Genomic DNA, 26,298 nt, shown 5'->3' with positions numbered 1-26,298 from the left:
AGATGAGTGCAGTGCTTGGAACTCCCATAGAAATCAATGGAGCAGCAATTTGCATGCCTGACCCGCTGCTTAATTTTTTTCGGGGCTCTGAGCAGTATGGGGTCCCATTGGAATACCTCTTTATCCTAATCCCTTCATGCACTAGCACGTTAATGTACCAGGAACGACGATCACGCCAAACCCGGTCATTTCACCCCTCAGATGCCATGATGCACGATAAGAGCAGTGAGACTATGGAACTCTCTGCCTGAGGAGGTGGTGATGGTGAGTACAATAAAGGAATTCAAGAGGGGCCTGGATGTATTTCTGGAGCGTAATAATATTACAGGCTATAGCTACTAGAGAGGGGTTGTTGATCCAGGGAGTTATTCTGATTGGAGTCTGGAAGGAATTTTTTATTCCCCTAAAGTGGGGAAAATTGGCTTCTACCTCACAGGGTTTTTTTGCCTTCCTCTGGATCAACTTGTAGGATAACAGGCCGAACTGGATGGACAAATGTCTTTTTTTTGGCCTTATGTACTATGTTACTATGAGTTAAGGCAGAGGGATGCAGCGCCTTCTGATCAGAGTCCCCACAGAAGGCAGGGCTGTCATAGTAATCTGCCTGCAGAGCTATGCAGGAGGCATAGCTCAGCAGATAGAGTGGCAGAATGCCACTCACCCTAATAGATCTCTATTAGGCCTAGTTCACACGAACGTGTGTGATCTGTGGCCGTATTGCGGGCCGCAATACACGGCCACAGTTCCGTGTGCATTCCGCATCACGGATGCAGGCCCATTCACTTCAATGGGTCCGCAAATACGGAAAAGCGGAACGGCCGCACGGAACGGGACCCCTCGGAAGCACTACGGAGTGCTTCCGTGGGGTTGCGTCCCGTACTTCCGTTCCGCAAAAAGATAGAACATGTCCTATATTTTTGCGGAAAGGGCGGATCGCGGACCCATTAAAGTGAATGGGTCCGTGATCCGATGCGGCTGACCTACGGCCGGCGATCGTGCATTGCGGCCCGCAATTTGCGGGCCGCAGCACGGGCACGGGTCACACACACGTTCGTGTGAACTCGGCCTTAGAGTGAATGGGACAAGGGCTCAAAAGACAAAAAGGTTTAAGGCGCCAAAAATGGCGAATCTTGTGTTTTAATTTTTTTTTCTGTTATGGCTTACATCATACACGAAAATTATTTTAATATTTCAAAGATTTTGGGGAAATGGGAGCGATTTAAACTAAATAAAATATTTTTATGTTTTTTTCAGGCTAAATGTTATGTAAAAAGTTAAAATAAAATAAAGTTTAAGTCACCCCCCATTTCCCCGCAAATTTTTGAACTATTAAAATATATTTTAAAAAATTTCACGTGTGGTGTAAGCAGTAACGGAAAAAAAAAAAATATGAAAAACACAAGTCGCCATTTTTTGTCACCTTGTCGCCCAAAAAAATTAAACAGTGTTCAAAAAGATGCACGTACCACAACAATGGTACAAGTAAAAAGATTCCACAAAAAAAATAAGCCCTCATACAGCTCCATGGATGGAAATTTAAAACAGTTATGGCTGTCAGGAAATGGCAATGCAAAGAACTTTGATTTTTTTTATTTTTTTTTTATAAAAATAATAAATAAAAAACTATACAAGTTTGGTATCACCATAATATTGACCCGCAAAATAAGGACATCATGTACTTTTTAGTGCATAGTGAAGGCCGTAACGTAACCCAATTTTTTAATTTCACCCACACAATCTATTTTTTTCCCCGTTTTCCAATACAAGACACACTATATAAAATGGTGCCATTAAAAAATACAACTTGTCCCGCAAAAAATAAGCCCTTGTATGGCTATGTGAACGAAAAAAATAAAAATAAAAATTATGGCTCTTGGAATGTGGGGAGGAAAAAACAAAAATGGTCTTGAAGGGGTTAAGCACTAAACGGACAAATTAGATTACTAAAGAAAGGTGGACCTTCATACTAAAACATCACAGAAGATTGCCACTTATGCTTTTTATGTTTTGGGCCTTTTTTTTTATCATTGTAAATTCAATGAGTTTTAGTAAATAAATGAAGAGTAGAGTCTCTAAACTCTGTAAGGGTGAATTCGCATGTGATGGAAAAGCTGTGAATTTTCTATGCGCATTTCTGCACAGATAATGAACAGCAGAATACAATATCAAAGGAGTTGTGAGGGATCCTAAAAAAATAAATAAAAAAAATAAAAAAATGTAATTTATCTTTGCTGCAAGATCAGCCAGAAACGTAAATGCCCACTCCACCCTTCCCTGGGCTGAAAACTCTGCCCACTTCATCCTCCATCATCCTTTTGCTGTGTCATCCTAATGCTTCATCCCACACAGCTACGATATGACAAGCAGTGGACCCCTTGTGGATTGAGAGCATTCGCCAGCCCATTCCATCACATGGGTCTCACATCACGACTATTCGGGCGGGGATTCTGACAGAGGGGACCATGGGAGGCCTAGTCATGATGTCAGAGGAACAGTCTCCACGGAGGGCGCAGTCACATGACCACTCTCTCGATCTCCGAAGTGAGACAAAAAAAAAGTAGCGCAAGTACATTAGTAAGTTGCAGGGCCTGGCAGGGGAAGCGCATGGAAAGGGAAACATTTATAACCAGATAACCCCTTTAAGTGGATCTCATCCACACACTGGATATTTTAACATATCGATTTTCCCCTTTGATTTGGATGGTAAAGACAAAATCCCCAATCACATCCTAGTCTAGAAAAGGGGATGTGTCTAAAAGCAATCAAAAACTATTTTTTACTTATTAAAGACATGCAACATTTTTTGCTGTAAAATATAAAGTATGTTAGTCAAGAGGTGAAAAGTGTTTAACATTTCTAGAAAGCTGCACCAAAACATACAGTGTGCACCAATGTGATAAATTGGCATTGGTTTTCCATGCATGGTCTAGTTTTATTCTGTGTAACAATTCGTCCCCAATAAGTATAAAAAAAAATAAAATAAATGATCATTTAAGTAAATAGGATTCCGTTTTATACTTTTAAAGGCACTTACTATACTGGTAGTCTAAGGGCTGCTTACTACTTGACATAACTCCAGATTTCAGATCAGCCTGTGGGAAAAAAACTAAAATTAGCAGTTCACCACTAAATATTCTGTTAAAATTATAAAATAAAATAAAAATACCAATATAAAAAATTAAAAAGGTCTGAGCCCATTCAAACCTGATAAGCAGAGCAGAGTAGTGTATCCTCCTTACAAAATAGCATATCTAGTATAATGTACAGTACCATACAGACAATTCTGGAAGCAAACCGTAAACATTTTCATCTTTCAGCAAATACAACAGAATGCCGTAAAAAAGGACACCGTTCTGCATTTTGCGGTAAAGTTTTCCGCTTTAAATTTTAAAGGATATTATTTCCTGTAAATCTGAATGACAGAGCTTCCTTAATAAGGTATGTAAATCTGAATCAAACTTCCTGTATATCTTCACATCACATTAGACAAGCGTACTACTGAAACAAATACAGAAACTGGCTTGCAATCCCCAATAGAAATAAATGACGTTTGTAGGCGGATTAGCACATGGAAAAAAAAGTATGCATGTGTAAAAATGGTACTTCTACACGTTCCTGAAAATTTCACTGGAAAAGTATGCTGCGTTTTTGCCTCTGAGCCGCTGCAAAAACCGCATATATAATGTGGATTTTTCGATGAAAACGTCAGTGGGCTTCACTCTCCATATCGATGGGTGAAATCCAAGGAGCAGGACCACAGCATAAATTAACATGCCACAGATTTTAAATGTAGTCAACTTACAGTGCCTTGAAAAAGTATTCATACCCCTTGAACTTTTCCACCTTTTTTCATGTTACACCCACAAACTTAGGGTACTTTCACACTTGCGTTAAACTTTTCCGATATTGAGTTCCATCCTGGGGGCTCTATACCGGGGAAAAAACTGATCAGTTTTACCCAAATGCATTCTGAATGGAGAGCAATCTGTTCAGGATGCATCAGGACGTCTTCAATACAGTCACTGTACGGTTTTTAGACTGAGAAAATACCGCTGCATGCGGCAGTATTTTCTCCGGCCAAAATTCCGGAACACTTGAAATGCATTAATGCCGGATCCGGCACCAAAGTGTTCCAGTAAAACTAATCCGGTTTTGCGGTCTGTGCATGCGCAGACCTTTAAAAAATGTGAAAAAGATAAATACCGGATCCGTTTTTTCCGGATGAAAACCGGAGAGACAGATTCAGTATTGCAATGCATTTGTGAGATCCGGATCAGTCTACAAATGCTGTCCATTTGCATACAGATTGCGACGGAGCGGCCTGCCGGAATCCAGCAACGCAAGTGTGAAAGTACCCTTAAGGTCTATTGCACACGACCGTATGGCTTTTTCAGTGTTTTGCGATCCTTTTTTCACGGATCCGTTGTTCCGTTTTTTGTTTCCGTTGTGTTTCCGTTTCTGTTCCGTTTTTCCGTATGGCATATACAGTATACAGTAATTACATAGATAAAATTGGGCTGGGCATAACATTTTCAATAGATGGTTCAGCAAAAAACGGAACGGAAACGGAAGACATACAGATGCATTTCCGTATGTGTTCCGTTTTTTTTGCGGACCCATTGACTTGAATGGAGCCACGGACTGTGATTTGCGGGCAATAATAGGACATGTTCTATGTTAAAACGGAACGGAAAAACGGAAATACGGAAACGGAATGCATACGGAGTACATTCCGTTTTTTTTGCGGACCCATTGAAATGAATGGTTCCGTATACGGAACGCAAAAAACGTCCAGTAAACGGGGAAAAAAAACGTCCGTGTGCAATAGGCCTAAGGAGGACCTTTCATCAGTTTTTACTTGCTAATATCACTACTTCACGCAGTAGCCCAACATTTTTTATACTGATCTGCTCCTCCGTTGCGCCACTGTGCCCCCTGGTCTGTTCTGGCGTCCTGTATGGTAATCAATCAATAGCACTGAGGGGAAAAAAATAATAATAATAATTAAAAAAAAAAAAACTCACCTTCTCCCTGGCTGTGACGCGGTCCGCTGCGATTGGACAGCTCAAAGCCAAGAAGGGGACGCCCCCTGAGAAAAACTGCCATCTCCTGCTCCCTTTACCCATGCTATTGACTAGCATACAGGGCAACAAAACAGGACTGGGGGCCCAGCGGGGCAACGCAGGAGTGAATCAGTTAAAAAACAAAAACAAAAATAAAACTGCGTTGAGGTAGTGAGTGATGAAAGGTCCTCTTTAAATGTATTTTATTGGGATTTTATGTGATAGACCAACACAAAGTAGCAAGTATGTGTGAAGTGAAAAGAAAATGATATAGTTTTCAAAATGTTTATGTAGTGGGTTTCATGAACTTAGGCTACTTTCACATCTGCGTTTTTGCTGGATCCGTAAAAACACTTCCATCATGATAATACAACCGGCTGCATCCATTATCAACAGATCTGGTTTTATTACCTGTAAAATAGCCATGACGGATCAGTCTCTAAAACCACTGTTAGTCAATGGGGGATGGATCCGTTTTCTTGTGTCACAGAAAACTGATCCACCATTGACTTAAGCCTCATTCCTACGTCCGTGTCCATGCTCAAATCCATGAGAAAGTGGTCAGTGATGCATCCGTGAAGCATCCATGTTGTCACACTCGTGTGTGGGAGGAAAACACCACACCGAGCATAGAAGGGAAAGGGGATACTGGAATAAGGCCTGGAAACTAGGGAAGGAAGATTGACACCTCCTAGAGAAAACCCTAACTCCAGTCATGCCAGACTACCAGTATGAACAGGCCCCAAAAGGTAGGCAAGTTCATATACCGGATACCTAGAACCCTATCTCACCCTATAGGACACTGGAACTAATGTCAGGAAGGAGTCTACCTGTTCCTCCAAAAGGAAATGACGAACAGGAGTCTCCCTCAGGCCTAATAAACAAGATTGAAAGGCAACATATATATTAGGGCTGCACGATATGGGAATTTTGTGCGATTGCGATTAGGGCCCTAAAAATTGCGATAACAATATTTTAAGGGAATTGTGCTAGAGGTCTATTTGCTTGGATTTTCCCATATGAGCCGCTGACGCGGCTGGGTATGACAGTTATGGGGTGGATCTGTGGAGGACGCGCTGTTATGGGGTGGATCTGTGGAGGACGCGCTGTTATGGGGTGGATCTGTGGAGGACGCGCTGTTATGGGGTGGATCTGTGGAGGACGCGCTGTTATGGGGTGGATCTGTGGAGGACGCGCTGTTATGGGGTGGATCTGTGGAGGACGCGCTGTTATGGGGTGGATCTGTGGAGGACACGCTGTTATAGGGTGGATCTGTGGAGGACGCTGTTATAGGGGATGTGTGCTATGACGCATAGGGCCATGAGGGGGGCCAGCATAAGACACACATATAGCATCTTATGCTGGTCCCCCTCATGGCCCTATGTGTCCTAAACTGCGCACTTAACTGGATTTGTGTGTAAAGTATTTTACTAGTGTGTGAAACAATCTCTCTCCTATTGATAACATGGCCGCCTCTGTACTCACTGTCACTATGAATGCACTGCAGCGAGCTGGCCGGCCGGCGCGTGACTGACGTCACTTAGTAACGCTCCTCCCACTTGAGGAAGCAGGAGCGTTACTAAGTGACGTCAGTCACGCGCCGGCCGGCCAGCTCGCTGCAGTGCATTCATCGTGACAATGAATACAGAGGTTGGCCATGTTATCAATAGGAGAGAGATTGTTTCACACACTAGTAAAATACTTTACACACAAAGCCAGTTATGTGCTCGGGGCCCCTTCATATATAATCGCGGCATTTTCGGGTCGGCCAAATCGCCATATCGCATTTGCCGATTATCGCGATTCGATTAATTTTGCGATATATCGTGCAGCCCTAATATATATATTACAAAAGGGAAAGGAAACACTTCTCTTCAATAAAGCTTTGGTAGCACCAGTAACTCAGCCAAGAACCAAACACAAGCTAACCACAAGTCTAACAGAAGCTATAAATTGCAAAGCATAGTGGGAGAAACAACAATAGAGAAGGTAAAATTACCACAATAGCCACACCTGGGGAAAGAAGGTGTGGCAAGCACCAGAAACAACACAGACGTCATTTGATCCAAAAGGAAAACATGTCAGATCAAACCACGTGTTAACAGTCTCACCGATCTCCTGCCACCTGTCGCGGGATGGCATCCGTGTTGCATCTGTGGCTTTCACCGACATATAGACTACAAATCGGCGTGATGGACAAAATAGAGCATGCATCCATGCTAAAAACACGGACCATGCTAAAACACTGAGCTCTGAATACACACATTAAAATGAATGGTGGATGTGTGCTGTCCGTAGAGAACATGTACAGCACATGTCCGCGGAACACTGACGTGTGAATGAGGCGTTCCTATGCGCTGTAAAACGCTCAACAGGCAAAAACCAATGTTTCCCTATGGGCATGGTTCTCACCTGAGCGTTTTACAGCGCGTACGAACGCGCTGTAAAACGCCCTACACCCCAAGAAGTACAGGAGCTTCTTTGGGGCGTATTGTCGCGCGTTCATGGCAGTTTTTCATTGTATGCCTCTGTGGTCAATCACACAAACGCGCGTACTACGCGCGTTTCAAAAATACAAAAACGCCCCAAAATACGCCTCAAAAACGCCCGATAAAAACACCTGTAAAAAGCGATTCTCGAATACGCTCAGGTGTGAACCCAGCCTTACATTGTGACGGATCCGTCTTGCTCTGCATCCAAGGATGCACTCAAAAACGCCGCTTGCAGCGCATTTGTGCCCAGCGTGGGAACGCAATGAAACAGAACAGAATGCATTCTGATGTACTCCGTTCCCTTCCGTTCTGTCCTCATTGACAATGAATGGGGACAAAATTAAAGGGTTTTCCCCGCTATTAAGATCCTATGACGATCTCAATAGGGGAAAGGGAAAGCACAAGTGTGAAAGTAGCCTTACCTAGCCACGATCCTGCACTGTCTTCCTCTCTGCCCAGCAGTCGTCACTCCGGTCTGTGTGTGGGTGCTGGTGAAGATCAGGAGTAGCGCATGCTTGAGTAACATGGCCATTCCCGAAGGGTTGCCATGTCAACCATCCAAGCCCTCGCTGATCAGCCGATCAGAGAGGGGACACTGAGCCCATCAGGGCCCTCGCTTGGCACCTATGAAGGCACAGTGAGGGATTTAAACCAGGCGATAATTGCATTGCTTGTGATTGTGTCCTGTCTCTTGTGCATTGTGCTACTCAACTCCTGCATAAGAACTCTTGGTGAACTGCACGGTGGCTTGTTTCTGGATTAACCCTTTGTCTGCCAATTCAGCTTCTTTGGATTCTGCTGGTGTACTGACTTTTGGTTGATTTCTGGATTAACAATTTTTCTACTGAATTAGCTGTATCTCTCTCTCCTGGTTTAGACCCTGCTTATACCCTTTTTATCATCGTCATTCCGGTAGGTGTGCTACTAGTGAGTTCACACAAGTTTTCTGCTACCTTTCTCTACCGACATAACCCGCCAAGTCGATCCAGCCTAGTGGTGGAATTTGGTAAGAACCTAGGGGTAGCTTAGCCTTCTACCAACCACAGTAGTTAGGGATGGCTTCCAGCAGTTTTTGAGTTTGCTGGCTGTGGTTCCAGATGGTGACCATAGTACTGTACTTCCCTTCAGTGGATGACATTTCTTAAAATCTCATCCACTTGCTACATGCAGGCACTATAAAATGTGGCAGATTTGGCACACAAAAAAACCGGAATTAGTCTTACCGGTAATTCTGTTTCCATGAGATCATCACGACGGCATACAAGGAGATTGACCCCTGACCTCTGTAGGGGCAGGAACAGAGAAAGGTTAAATACCCTCCTCCCACCACCAACACCAGTGTTTCCAAAATCACACAGAGCAACCCGGTGGTGGAAAATAGTGAAACAAAGGTATTACTTCATACCTTCTAGAGACCTACTAGGTCAAAACGATTTAAATCATAGGGAGGGAATAACGTGCCGTCGTGATGATCTCATGGAAACAGAATTACCGGTAAGACTAATTCCGGTTTTTCCATAGCATCATCACGACGGCATACAAGGAGATATAAAAAATATATCAGTTAAGGGGGGGCTACAGCCTGGAGGACTTTCCGCCCGAAGGACAGATCAGAAGATCTGGAAAGATCCAGGCGATAGTGCTTTATAAATGTATGAATGCTGGACCAAGTGGCAGCACGACAGATTTCCTCCAGAGAAGCCCCAGCTCTCTCCGCCTGAGAGGAAGACATGGCTCGAGTGGAATGGGCCCTAATGTTGACTGGACATGTAAGGTTTTGTATCTGGTAACAAAGACTAATGGCTTCTTTGAGCCATCTAGCTATAGAGGACCGGGAGGCTTTTTGGCCCTTAAATCTTCCTCCAAACAGGACTAGAAGATTGTCAGATTTTCTAAACTTCTCAGTCACCGTGATATAGTTTAGGACTGCCCGTCTAACGTCCAGAGAGTGAAACGCCGATTCTTTATCATTAGAGGGGTGCTGGCAAAAAGAAGGTAGGGTAACCTCCTGGCTCCGATGAAAATTGGATACGACTTTGGGGAGAAATCCAGGATCCAAACGGAGAATAATCCTATCATCTAGAATACGGAGGTAGGGTTCCCTGATTGATAGGGCTTGTAATTCCCCTACTCTGCGGGCCGAAGTTATCGCAATTAAGAAGGCCGTTTTCAAGGACCATAATTTTATTGGACAGTCAGACATGGGTTCAAAGGGTGGTAAAGTAAGGCCTGTAAGAACGACGTTCAGATCCCAGGAAGGGACACGGGCGGTGATCGTTGGGCGGAGCCTCGTCGCCGCCTTAATGAATCTTTTGATCCAACGATGGCCGGCTATATCTTGGTCAAAGAAACAACCTAGGGCTGAAATTTGGACTTTCAAGGTAGAGGGTCTAAGTCCCAGGTCCAGACCTTGCTGTAGGAAATCCAGTATTCTTTGGATGTTGGGTTTACGCAAATGTGGCGATTCGTCACCACTCCAGGAACAAAAACGTTTCCATATCTTAAGGTAAATTGCTGACGTTACCTTCTTTCTGGAGGCTTTCAAAGTAGCAATAACTCCGTCTGACAGGCCCTGAAGCTTCAGGGTTTGGGACTCAGGATCCAAGCCGCCAATTTCAGAAACTGCGGGTTTGGGTGTAGAACTGGACCCTGCTGGAGTAGATCCCCCCGCACAGGAAGGAGCCATGGATCTTGTAGGGAAAATTTTTGGAGGGATGAGAACCAGCTTCTCTTTGGCCATAGGGGAGCGATCACAATCACCGTGGCCTTGTCTTGAAGAATTTTTTGTACCACCTTCGGAATTAGAGGAAGTGGAGGGAAAGCATAGCACAGATTCCAATGCCAACGAATGGCGAAGGCGTCTAAGGCATGAGGTCTGTCCCTGGGGTTTAGGGAACAGAATGTTTCCACCTTTGAGTTTGCCCTGGTGGCAAACAGATCCACGTCGGGCATCCCCCATTTCCTTACTACTAGCCCGAATATTTCTGGACTTAGAGACCATTCTGTATGGTCGATTCTGTGGCGACTGAGAAAATCCGCTTCCTGATTTAGTATTCCCTTCAGATGAACTGCCGATATCGAGGCCACATTCTGTTCTGCCCAAGCAAAGATTTTTGTTGACAGTGCTTGTAGGGTTACGGACCGCGTTCCCCCTTGATGGGAGAGGTAGGCAATGGCCGTAGTGTTGTCCGACAGCACTTTTATGTGATGATGACACAACATTTCCTCTGCTACCTTTAACACCTCCCAGACTGCTCTCAGTTCCCTGAAGTTCGATGACTGGGATCTGATCGAATCTGGCCAAGTGCCCTGGAACATACGATCCCCCACCTTTGCACCCCAGCCGGACAGACTTGCGTCTGTTATTACCTGGACCTGGGGAGTCTTCTGCCACGGATTTCCCCGAGATAAGTTTCCGTGGTCTTTCCACCAATTTAGGGACTGCAGAATCTGAGTTGGTGGGCTTACTTGATGATCTAGAGAGGATTGGCACTTGTTCCAGACACTCAGGATCCAGGACTGTAGGGGTCTGAAGTGTATTTGACACCAGGGAACTGCCTGAATACAGGATGTTAGCAGGCCCAGCAGACTCATCGCCTCTCTGATAGAGCAGGATCTTCTTTTTGAAAGGACCTGATCTTTTGTTGGAGAACTGATATCTTGTCTCGAGGTAGGAATACCGCTTGCCTTCGGGAGTCTAGGATCATCCCTAAGAAACGAACTTCCCTTGAGGGGGTGAGGACGGACTTTCCTTTGTTCACGATCCACCCCAGATCGTCTAGGATGGAGAGAAAAAGCTTCAGGTTCGAACTGATTTGGCTGAGACTTTCGCTGACTAGAAGGAAATCGTCCAAATAAGGGATTATCATAAGTCCCTGTCTTCGGGCAAAGGCGACCATCTCTACCACTACTTTGGTAAATATTCTTGGCGCAGATGAAATCCCGAAGGGAAGGGCCCTGAACTGGTAGTGATGGACGTTTCCTGATATATCCTGGATTGCAAACCGGAGAAACTTTTGTGAGTCGGTGTGAATGGGAATGTGGTAATAAGCGTCTTGTAGGTCTATTGTGCACATGAAGACGTCTTTGCTTAGCAGAGGGATTGTAGATGCTAGGGTCTCCATCCTGAATTTTTGATAACGGATGAATCTGTTTAGTGGTTTCAGGTTTATGATAGTCCGTAAAGTGCCTTCTTTCTTCCTGATTAGAAATAGGGTTGAATAGAAACCCCTGCCTCTTTCTGGAGGCGGGACCGGTGAGATTACATTCATTAAGTGAAGTTTCTGGACTCCTTGCCAAAGGTTCATTTGGAACCGTGTCAGTGAAAATTTGTTTGGGGGTCTTGAAGACCACTCTATTTGGTAGCCTGCCCCGACTACCTTGGAAATCCAGGGGTTCTGGGAGATGGATTCCCATGACCCCAGGAATCTTGAGAGTCTTCCCCCCACCCCGACGTCATTGCTTATCGGAGGATTTTGGGTGGGAGAAGGATTGGCCTCTTCCTCTTCCCCCTTTTGGATAGCTCCAACGTCCTGATTTCCCTTTCCCCCTGTAGCTTTTTTCTTGACCCGAGGAGGGGCGAAAAGGATACCGGCGTCTGGAGGGGCGATCTTCCGGAAACCCCTTCTTTCTGTCCGCGGCCTTCTCTAGAATCTTATCTAGCACCGGGCCAAACACATATTCTCCAGAAAAGGGTATGGAACAGAGCTTCAATTTAGACGTCTTGTCCCCTGACCAGCACTTCATCCAGAGGGCTCTTCTGGCTGCATTGGAAAGTGCCGCGTCTCTGGCTGAGAATCGGACTGATTCGGCAGAGGCATCCGCCAGGAAGGCCGTGGCGGATTTTAAAAGAGGGAGAGAACTAAGAATTTGTTCCCTAGATGTTCTATCCTTAATATGAGTTTCCAATTCTCCCAACCAAAGATACATGGATCGGGCGACTGAGGTAGCCGCAATATTGGTTTTAATATTGAACATGGACGCCTCCCAGGATTTCCTGAGAAGACTGTCCGCTTTACGATCCATTGAATCTTTAAGTTGGGAGGTATCTTCAAATGGGAGAGATGTTTTCTTGTTCACTTTGGCCACCTGTACATCGATCTTGGGAATTTCATTGAAAATTTTAGATTCCTCTGGATCAAAAAGCAACCTATTTTTGAACGCAGCCGGGACTCCCAGACGTCTTTCTGGATCTGCCCACTCATCAAGGACCATATCCCTAATACTCTCGTTAATGGGGAACACACGAGTTTTCTTGACTCTTAGGCCCCCAAACATTTCTTCTTGTACTGAATGGGTACGTTGCACTTCCTCCACGCCCATGGTCGACCTTACTGCCTTTAATAGGTCGGACATTTCTTCTGTAGAAAAGTAATATCTACGACTGTCATCCACTGAGTCTGTATCAGAGACTCTCTCCCCCTCTTCCCATGACTTAACGGAGTGGGCACTTTCATCCGCCATAACTTCTAGGTCCGAAGGGGACGGAGACCTAGCCCGCTTCCTCTTAGGTTGCGGCAAGTCGGGGGGATTAGTGGACAGGTGGGCCAGGGATGAACGGATCTCTTCCTGAATCATGGTTTTCAATTCCTCTTTTAAGCAGGGTGCTTCATCCCGTACAATATTAGAAATACAAGACTTGCACAACTTTTTAGGGTAGTAGTCAGGAAGTCTGCTATTGCAGGAGATACATTTGAGTGTTTTTTTGATTTTTTTCGGGGCTTCTTTAGCCTAAAAGAGAGGAGAAGGCAGGGCATCAGGGTATGACCACTAGAGGGAGAGAGAGAGAGCAAGAGGGGGACAGCAGAGGCGAGCTAGCTGCCCCTGGAAATAACTTCCTCTCTCTCTTTTTTCCCCCTTCCACCCATTACAGCAGGAGAGGGGGATCAACAGACTCCCTGACCTGCACAAACAATACCCCCGAAGGGGACTCACAGTTGGTAGCAGCGCCGGTGGCTCAGCTCTGGGGGATCGCTCAGATGCCGACATCGTCCTCTCTGTAGGCAAGGGTTCCGCACCAGTGGGGACCGATCCTGGGAGCGTTCTGACACGGGCGGTAACCAGCGTTTATGCCTCTGTTTTAAACTGGGCTCCACGCTGCCGCCGCGACGTCACTTCCGGGTCGCCGGCCGTGACGTCATAAACATGCGCTCCATGCGCCGGCGCGCACCCAGCTATCGCCCTTTCCTTAGGCTAGGAGGGAGTCTGCGCCAGGGACAGGCCCCGGAATAACCAGGACGAGATAGGCCCTGAACCCCCTGCCCAGCGTTAGTACTTGGACCGCGGGAGGGCAGGGGGACGCCATGCTGGATGCCGGCGTTTTCCAAAGGTAACGGAAAATAAAAAATAAACAGGTTCCATTTCCTTAGCTTCATCTCCCTGCATACAGGGAGACCTTTCTCTGCCCTGTCCTCTGTAGGGACAGGAAACACTGGTGTTGGTGGTGGGAGGAGGGTATTTAACCTTTCTCTGTTCCTGCCCCTACAGAGGTCAGGGGTCAATCTCCTTGTATGCCGTCGTGATGATGCTATGGAAATTTGTGATGGGAAATCCGTAGTATTTCAGTCATGTGTGGGCATAGCCTAAAAGGTACATGACTGCACATATTTTTCATACAAGGGATTCATTTCACAAGTAGAATAAACCCCTTTTGATCTGGCTATGATTTTTGGCAGGATGGTGTGGATAGTTCCACAGAAACCTGTGACTTAAATGGGTTGTCTGACTTAAATAAAAAAAATTTTTTTAAAAAGGCACATAAGCTCCTAGAACAACAACAATTTTTTTTAATATTTGTATTGACTCAAATCTCCTATGTTCCAACACCACCATCCTACCCTCCGGGCTTTGTTTACAAGACTGCAGTGGTGACACACTCATACTGCATATGACTGTTGCTGCCAATCACTGTTTAGGACAGTGAGTAATTGGTTATTATTGTAATTATAACTTCCCTGTTTTGTTTTGAAAATTAACCCAGGCAACCTGGTTTAACCACCTCCGGACCGCCTAACGCAGGATCGCGTTCCGGAGGTGGCAGCCCTGCGCAGAGTCACGCATATATGCGTCATCTCGCGATGGGCGAGATTTCCTGTGAACGCGCGCACACAGGCGCGCGCGCTCACAGGAACGGAAGGTAAGAGAGTTGATCTCCAGCCTGCCAGCGGCGATCGTTCGCTGGCAGGCTGGAGATGTGTTTTTTTTAACCCCTAACAGGTATATTAGACGCTGTTTTGATAACAGCGTCTAATATACCTGCTACCTGGTCCTCTGGTGGTCCCATTTGTTTGGATCGACCACCAGAGGACACAGGTAGCTCAGTAAAGTCCCACCAAGCACCACTACACTACACTACACCCCCCCCCCCGTCACTTATTAACCCCTTATTAGCCCCTGATCACCCCTGATCACCCCATATAGACTCCCTGATCACCCCCCTGTCATTGATCACCCCCTGTCATTGATTACCCCCCTGTAAAGCTCCATTCAGATGTCCGCATGATTTTTACGGATCCACTGATAGATGGATCGGATCCGCAAAACGCATCCGGACGTCTGAATGAAGCCTTACAGGGGCGTGATCAATGACTGTGGTTATCACCCCATATAGACTCCCTGATCACCCCCCCTGTCATTGATTACACCCCTGTCATTGATCAACCCCCTGTAAAGCTCCATTCAGACGTCCGCATGATTTTTACGGATCCACTGATGGATAGATCGGATCCGCAAAACGCATCCGGACGTCTGAATGAAGCCTTACAGGGGCGTGATCAATGACTGTGGTGATCACCCCATATAGACTCCCTGATCACCCCCCTGTAAAGCTCCATTCAGATGTCCGCATGATTTTTACGGATGCACTGATAGATGGATCCGATCCGCAAAACGCATCCGGACGTCTGAATGAAGCCTTACAGGGGCATGATCAATGACTGTGGTGATCACCCCATATAGACTCCCTGATCACCCCCCTGTCATTGATTACCCCCCTGTAAAGCTCCATTCAGATGTCCGCATGATTTTTACGGATGCACTGATAGATGGATCGGATCCGCAAAACGCATCCGGACGTCTGAATGAAGCCTTACAGGGGAGTAATCAATGACTGTGGTGATCACCCCATATAGACTCCCTGATCACCCCCCTGTCATTGATTACCCCCCTGTAAAGCTCCATTCAGATGTCCGCATGATTTTTACGGATGCACTGATAGATGGATCGGATCCGCAAAACGCATCCGGACGTCTGAATGAAGCCTTACAGGGGCGTGATCAATGACTGTGGTGATCACCCCATATAGACTCCCTGATCAACCCCCCTGTCATTGATCAACCCCCCTGTCATTGATCAACCCCCCTGTCATTGATCAACCCCCCTGTCATTGATCACCCCCCTGTCATTGATCACCCCTCTGTAAGGCTCCATTCAGATATTTTTTTGGCCCAAGTTAGCAGAATTTTTTTTTTTTTTTTTCTTACAAAGTCTCATATTCCACTAACTTGTGTCAAAAAATAAAATCTCACATGAACTCACCATACCCCTCACGGAATCCAAATGCGTAAAATTTTTTAGACATTTATATTCCAGACTTCTTCTCACGCTTTAGGGCCCCTAGAATGCCAGGGCAGTATAAATACCCCACATGTGACCCCATTTCGGAAAGAAGACACCCCCAGGTATTCCGTGAGGGGCATATTGAGTCCATGAAAGATTGAAATTTTTGTCCCAAGTTAGCGGAACGGGAGACTTTGTGAGAAAAAAATTAAAAATATCAATTTCCGCTAACTTGTGCCAAAAAAAAAAAAATTTCTATGAACTCGCCATGCCCCTCATTGAATACCTTGGGGTGTCTTCTTTCCAAAATGGGGTCACATGTGGGGTATTTATACTGCTCTGGCATTCTAGGGGCCCCAAAGCGTGAGAAGAAGTCTGGTATCCAAATGTCTAAAAATGCCCTCCTAAAAGGAATTTGGGCACCTTTGCGCATCTAGGCTGCAAAAAAGTGTCACACATCTGGTATCGCCGTACTCAGGAGAAGTTGGGGAATGTGTTTTGGGGTGTCATTTTACATATACCCATGCTGGGTGAGAGAAATATCTTGGTCAAATGCCAACTTTGTATAAAAAAAATGGGAAAAGTTGTCTTTTGCCAAGATATTTCTCTCACCCAGCATGGGTATATGTAAAATGACACCCCAAAACACATTCCCCAACTTCTCCTGAATACGGCGATACCACATGTGTGACACTTTTTTGCAGCCTAGGTGGGCAAAGGGGCCCATATTCCAAAGAGCACCTTTAGGATTTCACAGGTCATTTACCTACTTACCACACATTAGGGCCCCTGGAAAATGCCAGGGCAGTATAACTACCCTACAAGTGACCCCATTTTGGAAAGAAGACACCCCAAGGTATTCCGTGAGGGGCATGGCGAGTTCCTAGAATTTTTTATTTTTTGTCACAAGTTAGTGGAAAATGCTTATTTTTTTTTTTATTTTTTTTTTCATACAAAGTCTCATATTCCACTAACTTGTGACAAAAAATAAAAAGTTCCATGAACTCACTATGCCCATCAGCGAATACCTTGGGGTCTCTTCTTTCCAAAATGGGGTCACTTGTGGGGTAGTTATACTGCCCTGGCATTCTAGGGGCCCGAATGTGTGGTAAGGAGTTTGAAATCAAATTCTGTAAAAAATGACCTGTGAAATCCGAAAGGTGCTCTTTTGAATATGGGCCCCTTTGCCCACCTAGGCTGCAAAAAAGTGTCACACATCTGGTATCTCCGTAATCGGGAGAAGTTGGGGAATGTGTTTTGGGGTGTCATTTTACATATACCCATGCTGGGTGAGAGAAATATCTTGGCAAAAGACAACTTTTCCCATTTTTTTATACAAAGTTGGCATTTGACCAAGATATTTATCTCACCCAGCATGGGTATATGTAAAAAGACACCCCAAAACACATTCCTCAACTTCTCCTGAATACAGAGATACCAGATGTGTGACACTTTTTTGCAGCCTAGGTGGGCAAAGGGGCCCACATTCCAAAGAGCACCTTTCGGATTTCACAGGTCATTTACCTACTTACCACACATTTGGGCCCCTAGAATGCCAGGGCAGTATAACTACCCCACAAGTGACCCCATTTTGGAAAGAAGAGACCCCAAGGTATTCGCTGATGGGCATAGTGAGTTCATGGAAGTTTTTATTTTTTGTCACAAGTTTGTGGAATATGAGACTTTGTATGAAAAAAAAAAAAAAAAAAAAAAAAAATCATCATTTTCCACTAACTTGTGACAAAAAATAAAAAATTCTAGGAACTCGCCATGCCCCTCACGGAATACCTTGGGGTGTCTTCTTTCCAAAATGGGGTCACTTGTGGGGTAGTTATACTGCCCTGGTATTCTAGGGGCCCAAATGTGTGGTAAGGAGTTTGAAATCAAATTCAGGAAAAAATGAGGAGTGAAATCCGAAAGGTGCTCTTTGGAATATGGGCCCCTTTGCCCACCTAGGCTGCAAAAAAGTGTCACACATCTGGTATCCCCGTACTCAGGAGAAGTTGAGGAATGTGTTTTGGGGTGTCTTTTTACATATACCCATGCTGGGTGAGATAAATATCTTGGTCAAATGACAACTTTGTATAAAAAAATGGGAAAAGTTGTCTTTTGCCAAGATATTTCTCTCACCCAGCATGGGTATATATAAAATGACACCCCAAAACACATTCCCCACCTTCTCCTGAGTACGGAGATACCAGATGTGTGACACTTTTTTGCAGCCTAGGTGGGCAAAGGGGCCCATATTCCAAAGAGCACCTTTCGGATTTCACAGGTCATTTTTTACAGAATTTGATTTCAAACTCCTTACCACACATTTGGGCCCCTAGAATGCCAGGGAAGTATAACTACCCCACAAGTGACCCCATTTTGGAAAGAAGAGACCCCAAGGTATTCGCTGATGGGCATAGTGAGTTCATAGAACTTTTTATTTTTTGTCACAAGTTAGTGGAATATGAGACTTTGTAATAAAAAAAAATAAAAAAAAATAAATCATAATTTTCCGCTAACTTGTGACAAAAAATAAAAAGTTCTATGAACTCACTATGCCCATCAGCGAATACCTTAGGGTGTGTACTTTCAGAAATGGGGTCATTTGTGGGGTGTTTGTACTGTCTGGGCATTGTAGAACCTCAGGAAACATGACAGGTGCTCAGAAAGTCAGAGCTGCTTCAAAAAGCGGAAATTCACATTTTTGTACCATAGTTTGTAAACGCTATAACTTTTACCCAAACCATTTTTTTTTTACCCAAACATTTTTTTTTTATCAAAGACATGTAGAACTATAAATTTAGAGCAAAATTTCTATATGGATGTTGTTTTTTTTGCAAAATTTTACAACTGAAAGTGAAAAATGTCATTTTTTTGCAAAAAAATCGTTAAATTTCGATTAATAACAAAAAAAGTAAAAATGTCAGCAGCAATGAAATACCACCAAATGAAAGCTCTATTAGTGAGAAGAAAAGGAGGTAAAATTCATTTGGGTGGTAAGTTGCATGACCGAGCAATAAACGGTGAAAGTAGTGTAGGTCAGAAGTGTAAAAAGTGGCCTGGTCTTTCAGGGTGTTTAAGCACTGGGGGCTGAAGTGGTTAAAAGGCAATGTACACCTTTGGGAGCAATTTTTTATGGTTGCATTTTGAGCTAAAAATCTTATTTTTTTCCAATTAGTCTTTATTAAAAATATTGAATTATTCCATCACAAAGGCTTAACTGTTTTTCTAGCTGCGTGAATCGTACTTTCACTTTGTGCTGCTCATCTAATAAACCTCATCTCTAAATTACTAGAAGGTTAAACACTTAGCCTTTAATAATGGTTTCTGACACATTAAGGCTGGTTTGTACAGGCTGAATTGAATATGGACATGTCTAAACCGAACATTACCCATCTCCTACAGTTAGAGGAAAACTAAATTTATAATTCATGGTATTTCCCCATGGTATTTCCCCCTTATTACCTAGTGTCCCATACTTTTTCCTAATAAATTAATAGGCAGTTCAGAAACCTGAGATAAGGAGTGAAGCTATAAGTGGTCTTTTTTTTACTTTTGTAAGCACTGTATCTTTTCTATTAAAGCTTGAAGAAGTTCGGTCATTGTATGCACTAAAAGAATCCATAGCCTTTATAAGGGTGCTTGATAAGAAAATACAGGAGAATTCAATAGATGGTCTGCATTGTGTAGACTATGTTGGGGTGTGATTAAACCATGCTTCGACAGTGCGTACATGACCCTATGTATTTTGGTAATGTGACAAGTAATGCAATTTCCAATTTCATTTTAACATGAATTCAACATCCCTCCCACACAATCTGGTCTCTGTGCGTGTCAATAAAAATTCAATCATAGAACTCGATAAACAAGTTTTCACACATTTGACGTAAGCTTTGGCAATGTAAATAAGCAGTGGCACAAACAATGAACAGTGACCAGCTTTTTCAGAAACACCAGGAAGAAGATACATATTGACATTTACTAAGAATACAAAGCAGCTGACAAGATTAGATATTTATTCCGGCTACTGGTTACTTAGAAAATTGCGATAACAAAAATAGTAAAGGAAGAACAAAGCCCTGCTAACACAAGTATCAATACTGAAGCTCTGCATGTAACATGGAGATAAGAAAACCAGTTAAAATACAATATACGGGACAGGATTTACAAACTTTTCATAGGCAAAGCCCAGCAATGATTTGAATGTGGTTTCCTCCTGAACACAAGGTAATTAGTAAAACAAACAGAAACAATCTGGTTATGGATTACCACATTATAATGCATTAAGCTAGCTCCAAAGCCTCCATCATGTCTAAAGATGCCCATACACATTAAATATGGCAGGAGATCCTTGGACAACTTTGACTACATCTTCTACCAAGACATTTATATTATTATCAACATCAGTAGGACAGTTATTGATCCATGGACCATTACTAATTAGTTTTAAGCAGGGATGCCCAACCTGCAGCCCTCCAGCTGTTGCAAAACTACAACTCCCAGCATGCCCGGACAGCCTACAGCTATAGGCCTACAGCAGAGCATGGTGGGAGTTGTAGTTTTACAACAGCTAGAGGGCCACAGGTTGAGCATCCCTGCTCCAGGACAATTAATCATGGTCCCCTGTGCCACAGACATCTTGGCAGCACTGCTGCATACCCAAATTTGAAGGGCCAGTGTCAGAATAACATCTTCAGCGCTGACCATGATTCATTTTACCAAAGTAATTTTTGATGGTCCATAAATCGATAGTCATCCTACCGATCATGATAAAAAGATAACCATCTTGACAGAACATAATAGAAGTTGCTCAAGGATTTCCTGCCACGCTCCATGTACAGGTGAAGAAAGACCATCGTGAAATTGCTGGGAAAAAAAAACTGACAAAACTTGAGAATCAGTGCTGAAATAAAACATACACTATCTGGTAGATCCCACTGTTAATTTGACAGGCTTAACGCATTAATGCAACAAGTCTCATTACCCCCTTAAAGGGGAACTAAACCTTGAAAAAAAACATACCATAAATGCATTTAATCCATACAGCACACAGATACACAGTCGAGTTATATTATTACGACCACTTCCTACTTTCGACGTCAGCAGCGCGTAGCTCATGAACAAAGTCAAATGTCGTGAGCTGGCTTGTTGAGTATATAAGGTGTCCACACATATACCTCTCTGAGATCGTGGGTAAAAGGGGCGATTTATCAGAGTTGGAAAAAGGGATGATTATTGGCTTTCGGGCCACGAGTGGTGGTATTTCTGAAGTTGCGCAGTTTGTAAACTGTTTGCATGCTGCTGTGGTAAAAGTGAATTGTGGGAGGACAAATGGCACCATTGCGAATAAGCGACGTGGAAACTGCGGAACACCATGTGCCATTGTTGTGAAAGGTGAACATCAGCTACAAAAGAGGCTTAAGGGGGGACCATAACGCTACAGTGGAGTGGTTCACCGTCAAAATTAACCAGGGGGCTACGAGACTTGTGGCTAATACAAAAGTTCAGCAAACCCTACTGCGTATGTGGCGACAAAGTAAACAGATTGTCACTGCACCTCTGCTAACGAAGTTGCTTCAATTTTCGCTGCAATATCAGAATTTGGACCTCCACTGATTGGCAAAAGGTTGTCTCCTACTAGGAGTCATGTTTCCTGCTTCATCAAATGGATGGATATTGGCATGTCAGGAGAGAAACATCAGAGAAGAAACTCCCTGCAACCAATGCTAGAAGAACACAAGCTGGTGGAGGCAGCGCTATGGCCTGGGGAATTTTTTTTGTGGCATTCTCGGGGCCACTCATCCATGTGGCATGAATTCTGAACAGATTTGGGGAATAAAGCCATCCTTGCAAATCACATACGCCCATACATGCCGACTGTCTTTTCTGGGGCGGATAGGATCATCCAGCAAGACAATGTGACATGGCACTCAGCTAGAAATGTCCGACATTTGATGGAAGAGCATGACAAGGCTTACAAGTATTACCCTGGCCCCCTAATTCACAAGACTGAACCCAATTGAGCATCTGTGGGACCACCTTGATCTTCTCGTTTGCTCTACAGATCCTCCCCCACGCTCCCTCCTGCAGCTGTAGGATGCACTTCAGTCAGCATGGCTCCAGATACTTGTGACAACGTACCAGGACCTTACTGAGCCATTCCCAGCCCATGTAGCTGTTGTCTGTGCTGCACACGGAGGTTATTATGGATATTAGCTTGTGGTCATCATTTGAATTGATTGTGTATGGCTACAAAGTGCTCTCATAAGCAGTTTAGGAGAGATCTTGCAGAAAAACAAACAGGTTGCTGGCATTGAATTAGTCCCTAACCAACTAATAGGGGACAGACCGTCTATTGCTGCAAAAGGAAGCCAGGTGGATCCTACGAACAGAGGCATTAGGTCAGTTAGGTCTGAATGATAGAAATGATCTAAGCGTTTTTCTGTGAATTTTGTACTCTACTACTTGTTTATAATCACGACAGTTTGTTGGTTTTAATGATGTATACCAATGGGTGTTCGTTGACATGTTTCTATGGCAACTGCACCCAGGTTGCTTGTAAGGCAGCGAGAGAATACGCGCCGACATCAGTGGCCTGTGGAAATGCAAATTAGCAAAAAACGGCCGTGGGACCGCCCCTGTCTGTTACCCTGAATATTTTCAAGAATAAAAGGACTGATTTTACAACACAGCATTGGTGAGTGCTGCCCTATTCATTTTCTCGCTTATATGAACAGAGCTGCAATGAAATGCTGGCAGATCGCTCTGCTGTTACTGCTATAGGAGTGCCTGCCCTTAAGTCCAACAGCCACTTTCTATTGCACTCCCCTGAGATCTATCATCTATTGCCTCCTAGCTTTTTCAACTTACACATTCCACTCTAGCCAATTTCATTTCACCCCATTTACCCATCGAGACAGAGCTCAGCAGTGCAGAGAAGTGGTGTAGGACCTGTAAGGACCTGTGTGTTCTCAGGATGTGGGTGGAGCTCCTGTGCGGTGTGTGATATCAATTAGTATTTCAATCTATAAGTTGACAAATACTAGGAATTGTAGTGCTTTCCTTATACTCGCTCCCTGTAATGTCCTCCGATAGCTCATAATAACATGATAGAAATGCTGGAAGTTGTATTTCTCTATATCCCTCTCCATGTAATGGCCACTGAAACTACATAACAGTCTGGTCATGCTGGGAGTTGTAGTTCTCATCTTATACCCTCTCCCCCCTATAATGTCCACTGATGTCCCATAATAACAGCCTTACATTATTGAGTAATACTTACTATCACTACAGAGGAAGACCTAATAGAATTCTGACAGAAAGGGTTTTTGTCAGAACAGGCATTTTCTCTCACTGATTGTCGCTACAAACCATTGTCTAGGTTATATTTGTATATATTTGAGTGGGGAAGGGGATTTGTATTGGTACATTTAGTATTCTGGAGTCTATTGCAGTTCTACATGGTGCTAGCCCAACTTTACCAGGAACCTAAAAGGCAAATCTGCATAGCTGTGACACTATTTAGGAGTGGGGTGGTGGATTTATCTTGGTAGATTTAGTATTCTATTAGTAGTATTAGTAATCTATTACAGTTCTAAATGGTTGTAACCAAATAACCTTAACTACGAGATTCCTTCCAACAAAATGGCCACTCTCGTTCTGTATGACAAAAGGTATCCACACTACAACCAGCCCCCTCCTACATTTTCTGACTCGCATGCACTAAGCACAAGAGGGGAAGGTTTGCAATTGTAATTACGAAACAAGCACAAATAACAAAAACACATAAGGATATTATGTTATGTTGGTTTTTCTTTTTTGTGTTTGGATTCTAGCTGCAGTTCCCTTTTAAAGGGTGGGCCAATTTTTGCAGAACAACTTGTATCTTTTAATTTCACTATTTAATTTACCACAGCCTATACTAGAAATGGGGAACAAATTCCTTGTGGGGTAAAACTGAAAAATAAACACCATTCCACCAAGATTTTTTGGGTTTTGATATTATGGCATTCAATGTGTGCTAAAAATGACATTACGTCCTTATTCTGCAGGTCAGTAATATTATGGTAATACTTCTGTTTTACTTCTTTAACAAAAAAAAAAAAAAAAAAAAAAAAACCTTTGAAAAAATAATTTTCTTTGCATCGCTTTTTTATATTTCTGTATAAGAGCTTGTTTTTTTTGTCAGGTGAACTGCAGTTTTTATTGGTACCATTAAGTGGCACATACAAGATTTTTTATTTATTTTTTGGGAGGAAAATTTTGATAAGATCTAAAGACCCATTAGAATGCTACTGGTCAGATTTGCTCGGATCTATACATATAAATGCATCTTTAATTTGGCCTCATACGTACTGTAATCCAGCTTCTAGCTGGATTTTTGACTCTCCCAATCTCCTGAAAAATATAGTACTTGGTGAACAAGAATGTTTATTCTCAAGAGATTAGACAAATCGTTGCTGGACACTTCTGACAGAGGCTTATGTCCTGACAGATCAAAGGAGTGGATATGCTGAAATTCACGATGGTCAATCTTCATTGATGATATTAAAGGGGTTGGCCACTTTTCTATAAATATATCGCATAAGACATACAATATGTTATAGCAGTGTAGATAGCAGTATGTTCCCTATGTTTAAATTCTGGCACAGTTTGGTATTCTCTTGTTACTGTCCTGAACATAAACAATCAGTTTTCCATTGGACAAACACTGCTGGATGTCCAAGTGATGTCACCACCAGGGAAAAAGGAGGGGTGGGGGGTCACCTTACCAACCTGTACATTACTATATGCATGCTCCCGTCCCTATGTTTCTATTTTGCATGCTACAAAATCGTAGAATTGGACCTAGAACAGTATTAATTTACCCTGTCCATTGTGCTTCCAAGACGATATAGCAGCGCAGTGCAGTAGACCCCATATAACAAGCCTAATACTGCACATGCGCCAATATATAGTCCTTAATGCACAATGGATGGGGAAATAGTGGAATACGTATGTAATTTCTAATGTCCATGTCCCGGTTCTTGGAGCATGCGAAGTAGAGACAGTGATTGTATGCATGCTCCAATCCATCTAACAAGTGGGTCAGGTAATGTTACCAGGGAAATCTGATTGTTTATGGTCAGGGCGTTAAGTAGGGAACAATGAACTGTATTAGAATTGAAGGTTAGGAAACGTACTGCTATTTACATTGGTACAACATATGTCTAATACACTGCATTTATGGGAAACTGCCCAACCCCTTTAATCTACTGTGTATGGGCAGCTTTTCCCTTTAACATGGTTGTATCTACATTCAGCAATATACACAGGAATATGGATTTAAAAGGGTCAATCCTATCACCTCTTAAAAATAATATGCAGGAACTTTAACATCTAAACAGGCTTTATGACTGGGGTCTGCTATATTTCATTGCATTTGCTGTCCAATGTTTGTGCAGCTCACTTACTGCTGATAATATTTCTGAACGATAGGCTAAGGGTCCATTTGCATGGGCTGATTCACAAACCATTCATTCCCGATCACTGCACACTTATGTAGGCTGCATTTACATGCAGTATTCATCCCCTGTGTTTGGGGGTGAACAATTGCTACCATAATTGCTCAACCCTGTACAAATTCTTTTTATGGCAACAGCACATCCTAATTAGGAGAAACGTGCCAGGCCAAGTAGGCAAACAGTTTTTAGAAAAGTGGTAAGTGTGACATAAACAGGGAAGAAAGACAAGACGAGGTTTGCACAACAATTTGCACCTTTTGTACGCTAGAAAACTGGTGTACAAGCTGTATGAATTCCCCTATATTATATTTACATTCTTTTTTTTTTTTAAAAAGGTTGACACACAAATGGACCAATAGAAAATTAATAATTATTTTTTTTTTAGATAGCAGAGGATCCTATACATACATAAAATATTAAGTACAAAATGTTTAAGTCCTTTAAGGACTTAGGCTACTTTCACACTTGCGTTCGGAGCCGATCCGTCTGGTGTCTGCACAGACGGATCCGCTCCTATAATGCAAACGATGGTATCCGTTCAGAACGGATCAGTCTGCATTATATTTCAGAAAAAAATCTAAGTCTAAAAGTTAGTCAGACGGATCCGTCCTGACTTTGCATTGAAAGTCAATGGGGGACAGATCCGTTTGAAATGGCACCATATTGTGTCAACTTCAAACGGATCCGTCCCCA

The 26,298-nt window shown here is 43.4% G+C and overlaps 1 protein-coding gene across 1 annotated transcript in view; it reads right to left on the bottom strand.

Moving 5' to 3' along the window:
• The window catches only part of VPS13C (vacuolar protein sorting 13 homolog C), a 352,162-nt gene that overhangs the window by 250,079 nt on the left and 75,785 nt on the right, over positions 1-26,298 (bottom strand). Inside the window, exon 10 of the mRNA XM_040413678.1 lies at positions 3,035-3,092. Coding sequence (XP_040269612.1) covers positions 3,035-3,092 — 58 coding nt within the window. The remainder of the gene's footprint in view (positions 1-3,034; positions 3,093-26,298) is intronic.

This window comes from Bufo bufo, chromosome 1 (genome assembly GCF_905171765.1).
Source record: "Bufo bufo chromosome 1, aBufBuf1.1, whole genome shotgun sequence".
Taxonomy (NCBI): domain Eukaryota; kingdom Metazoa; phylum Chordata; class Amphibia; order Anura; family Bufonidae; genus Bufo; species Bufo bufo.
This window is presented reverse-complemented; position numbering and strand designations above follow the sequence as displayed.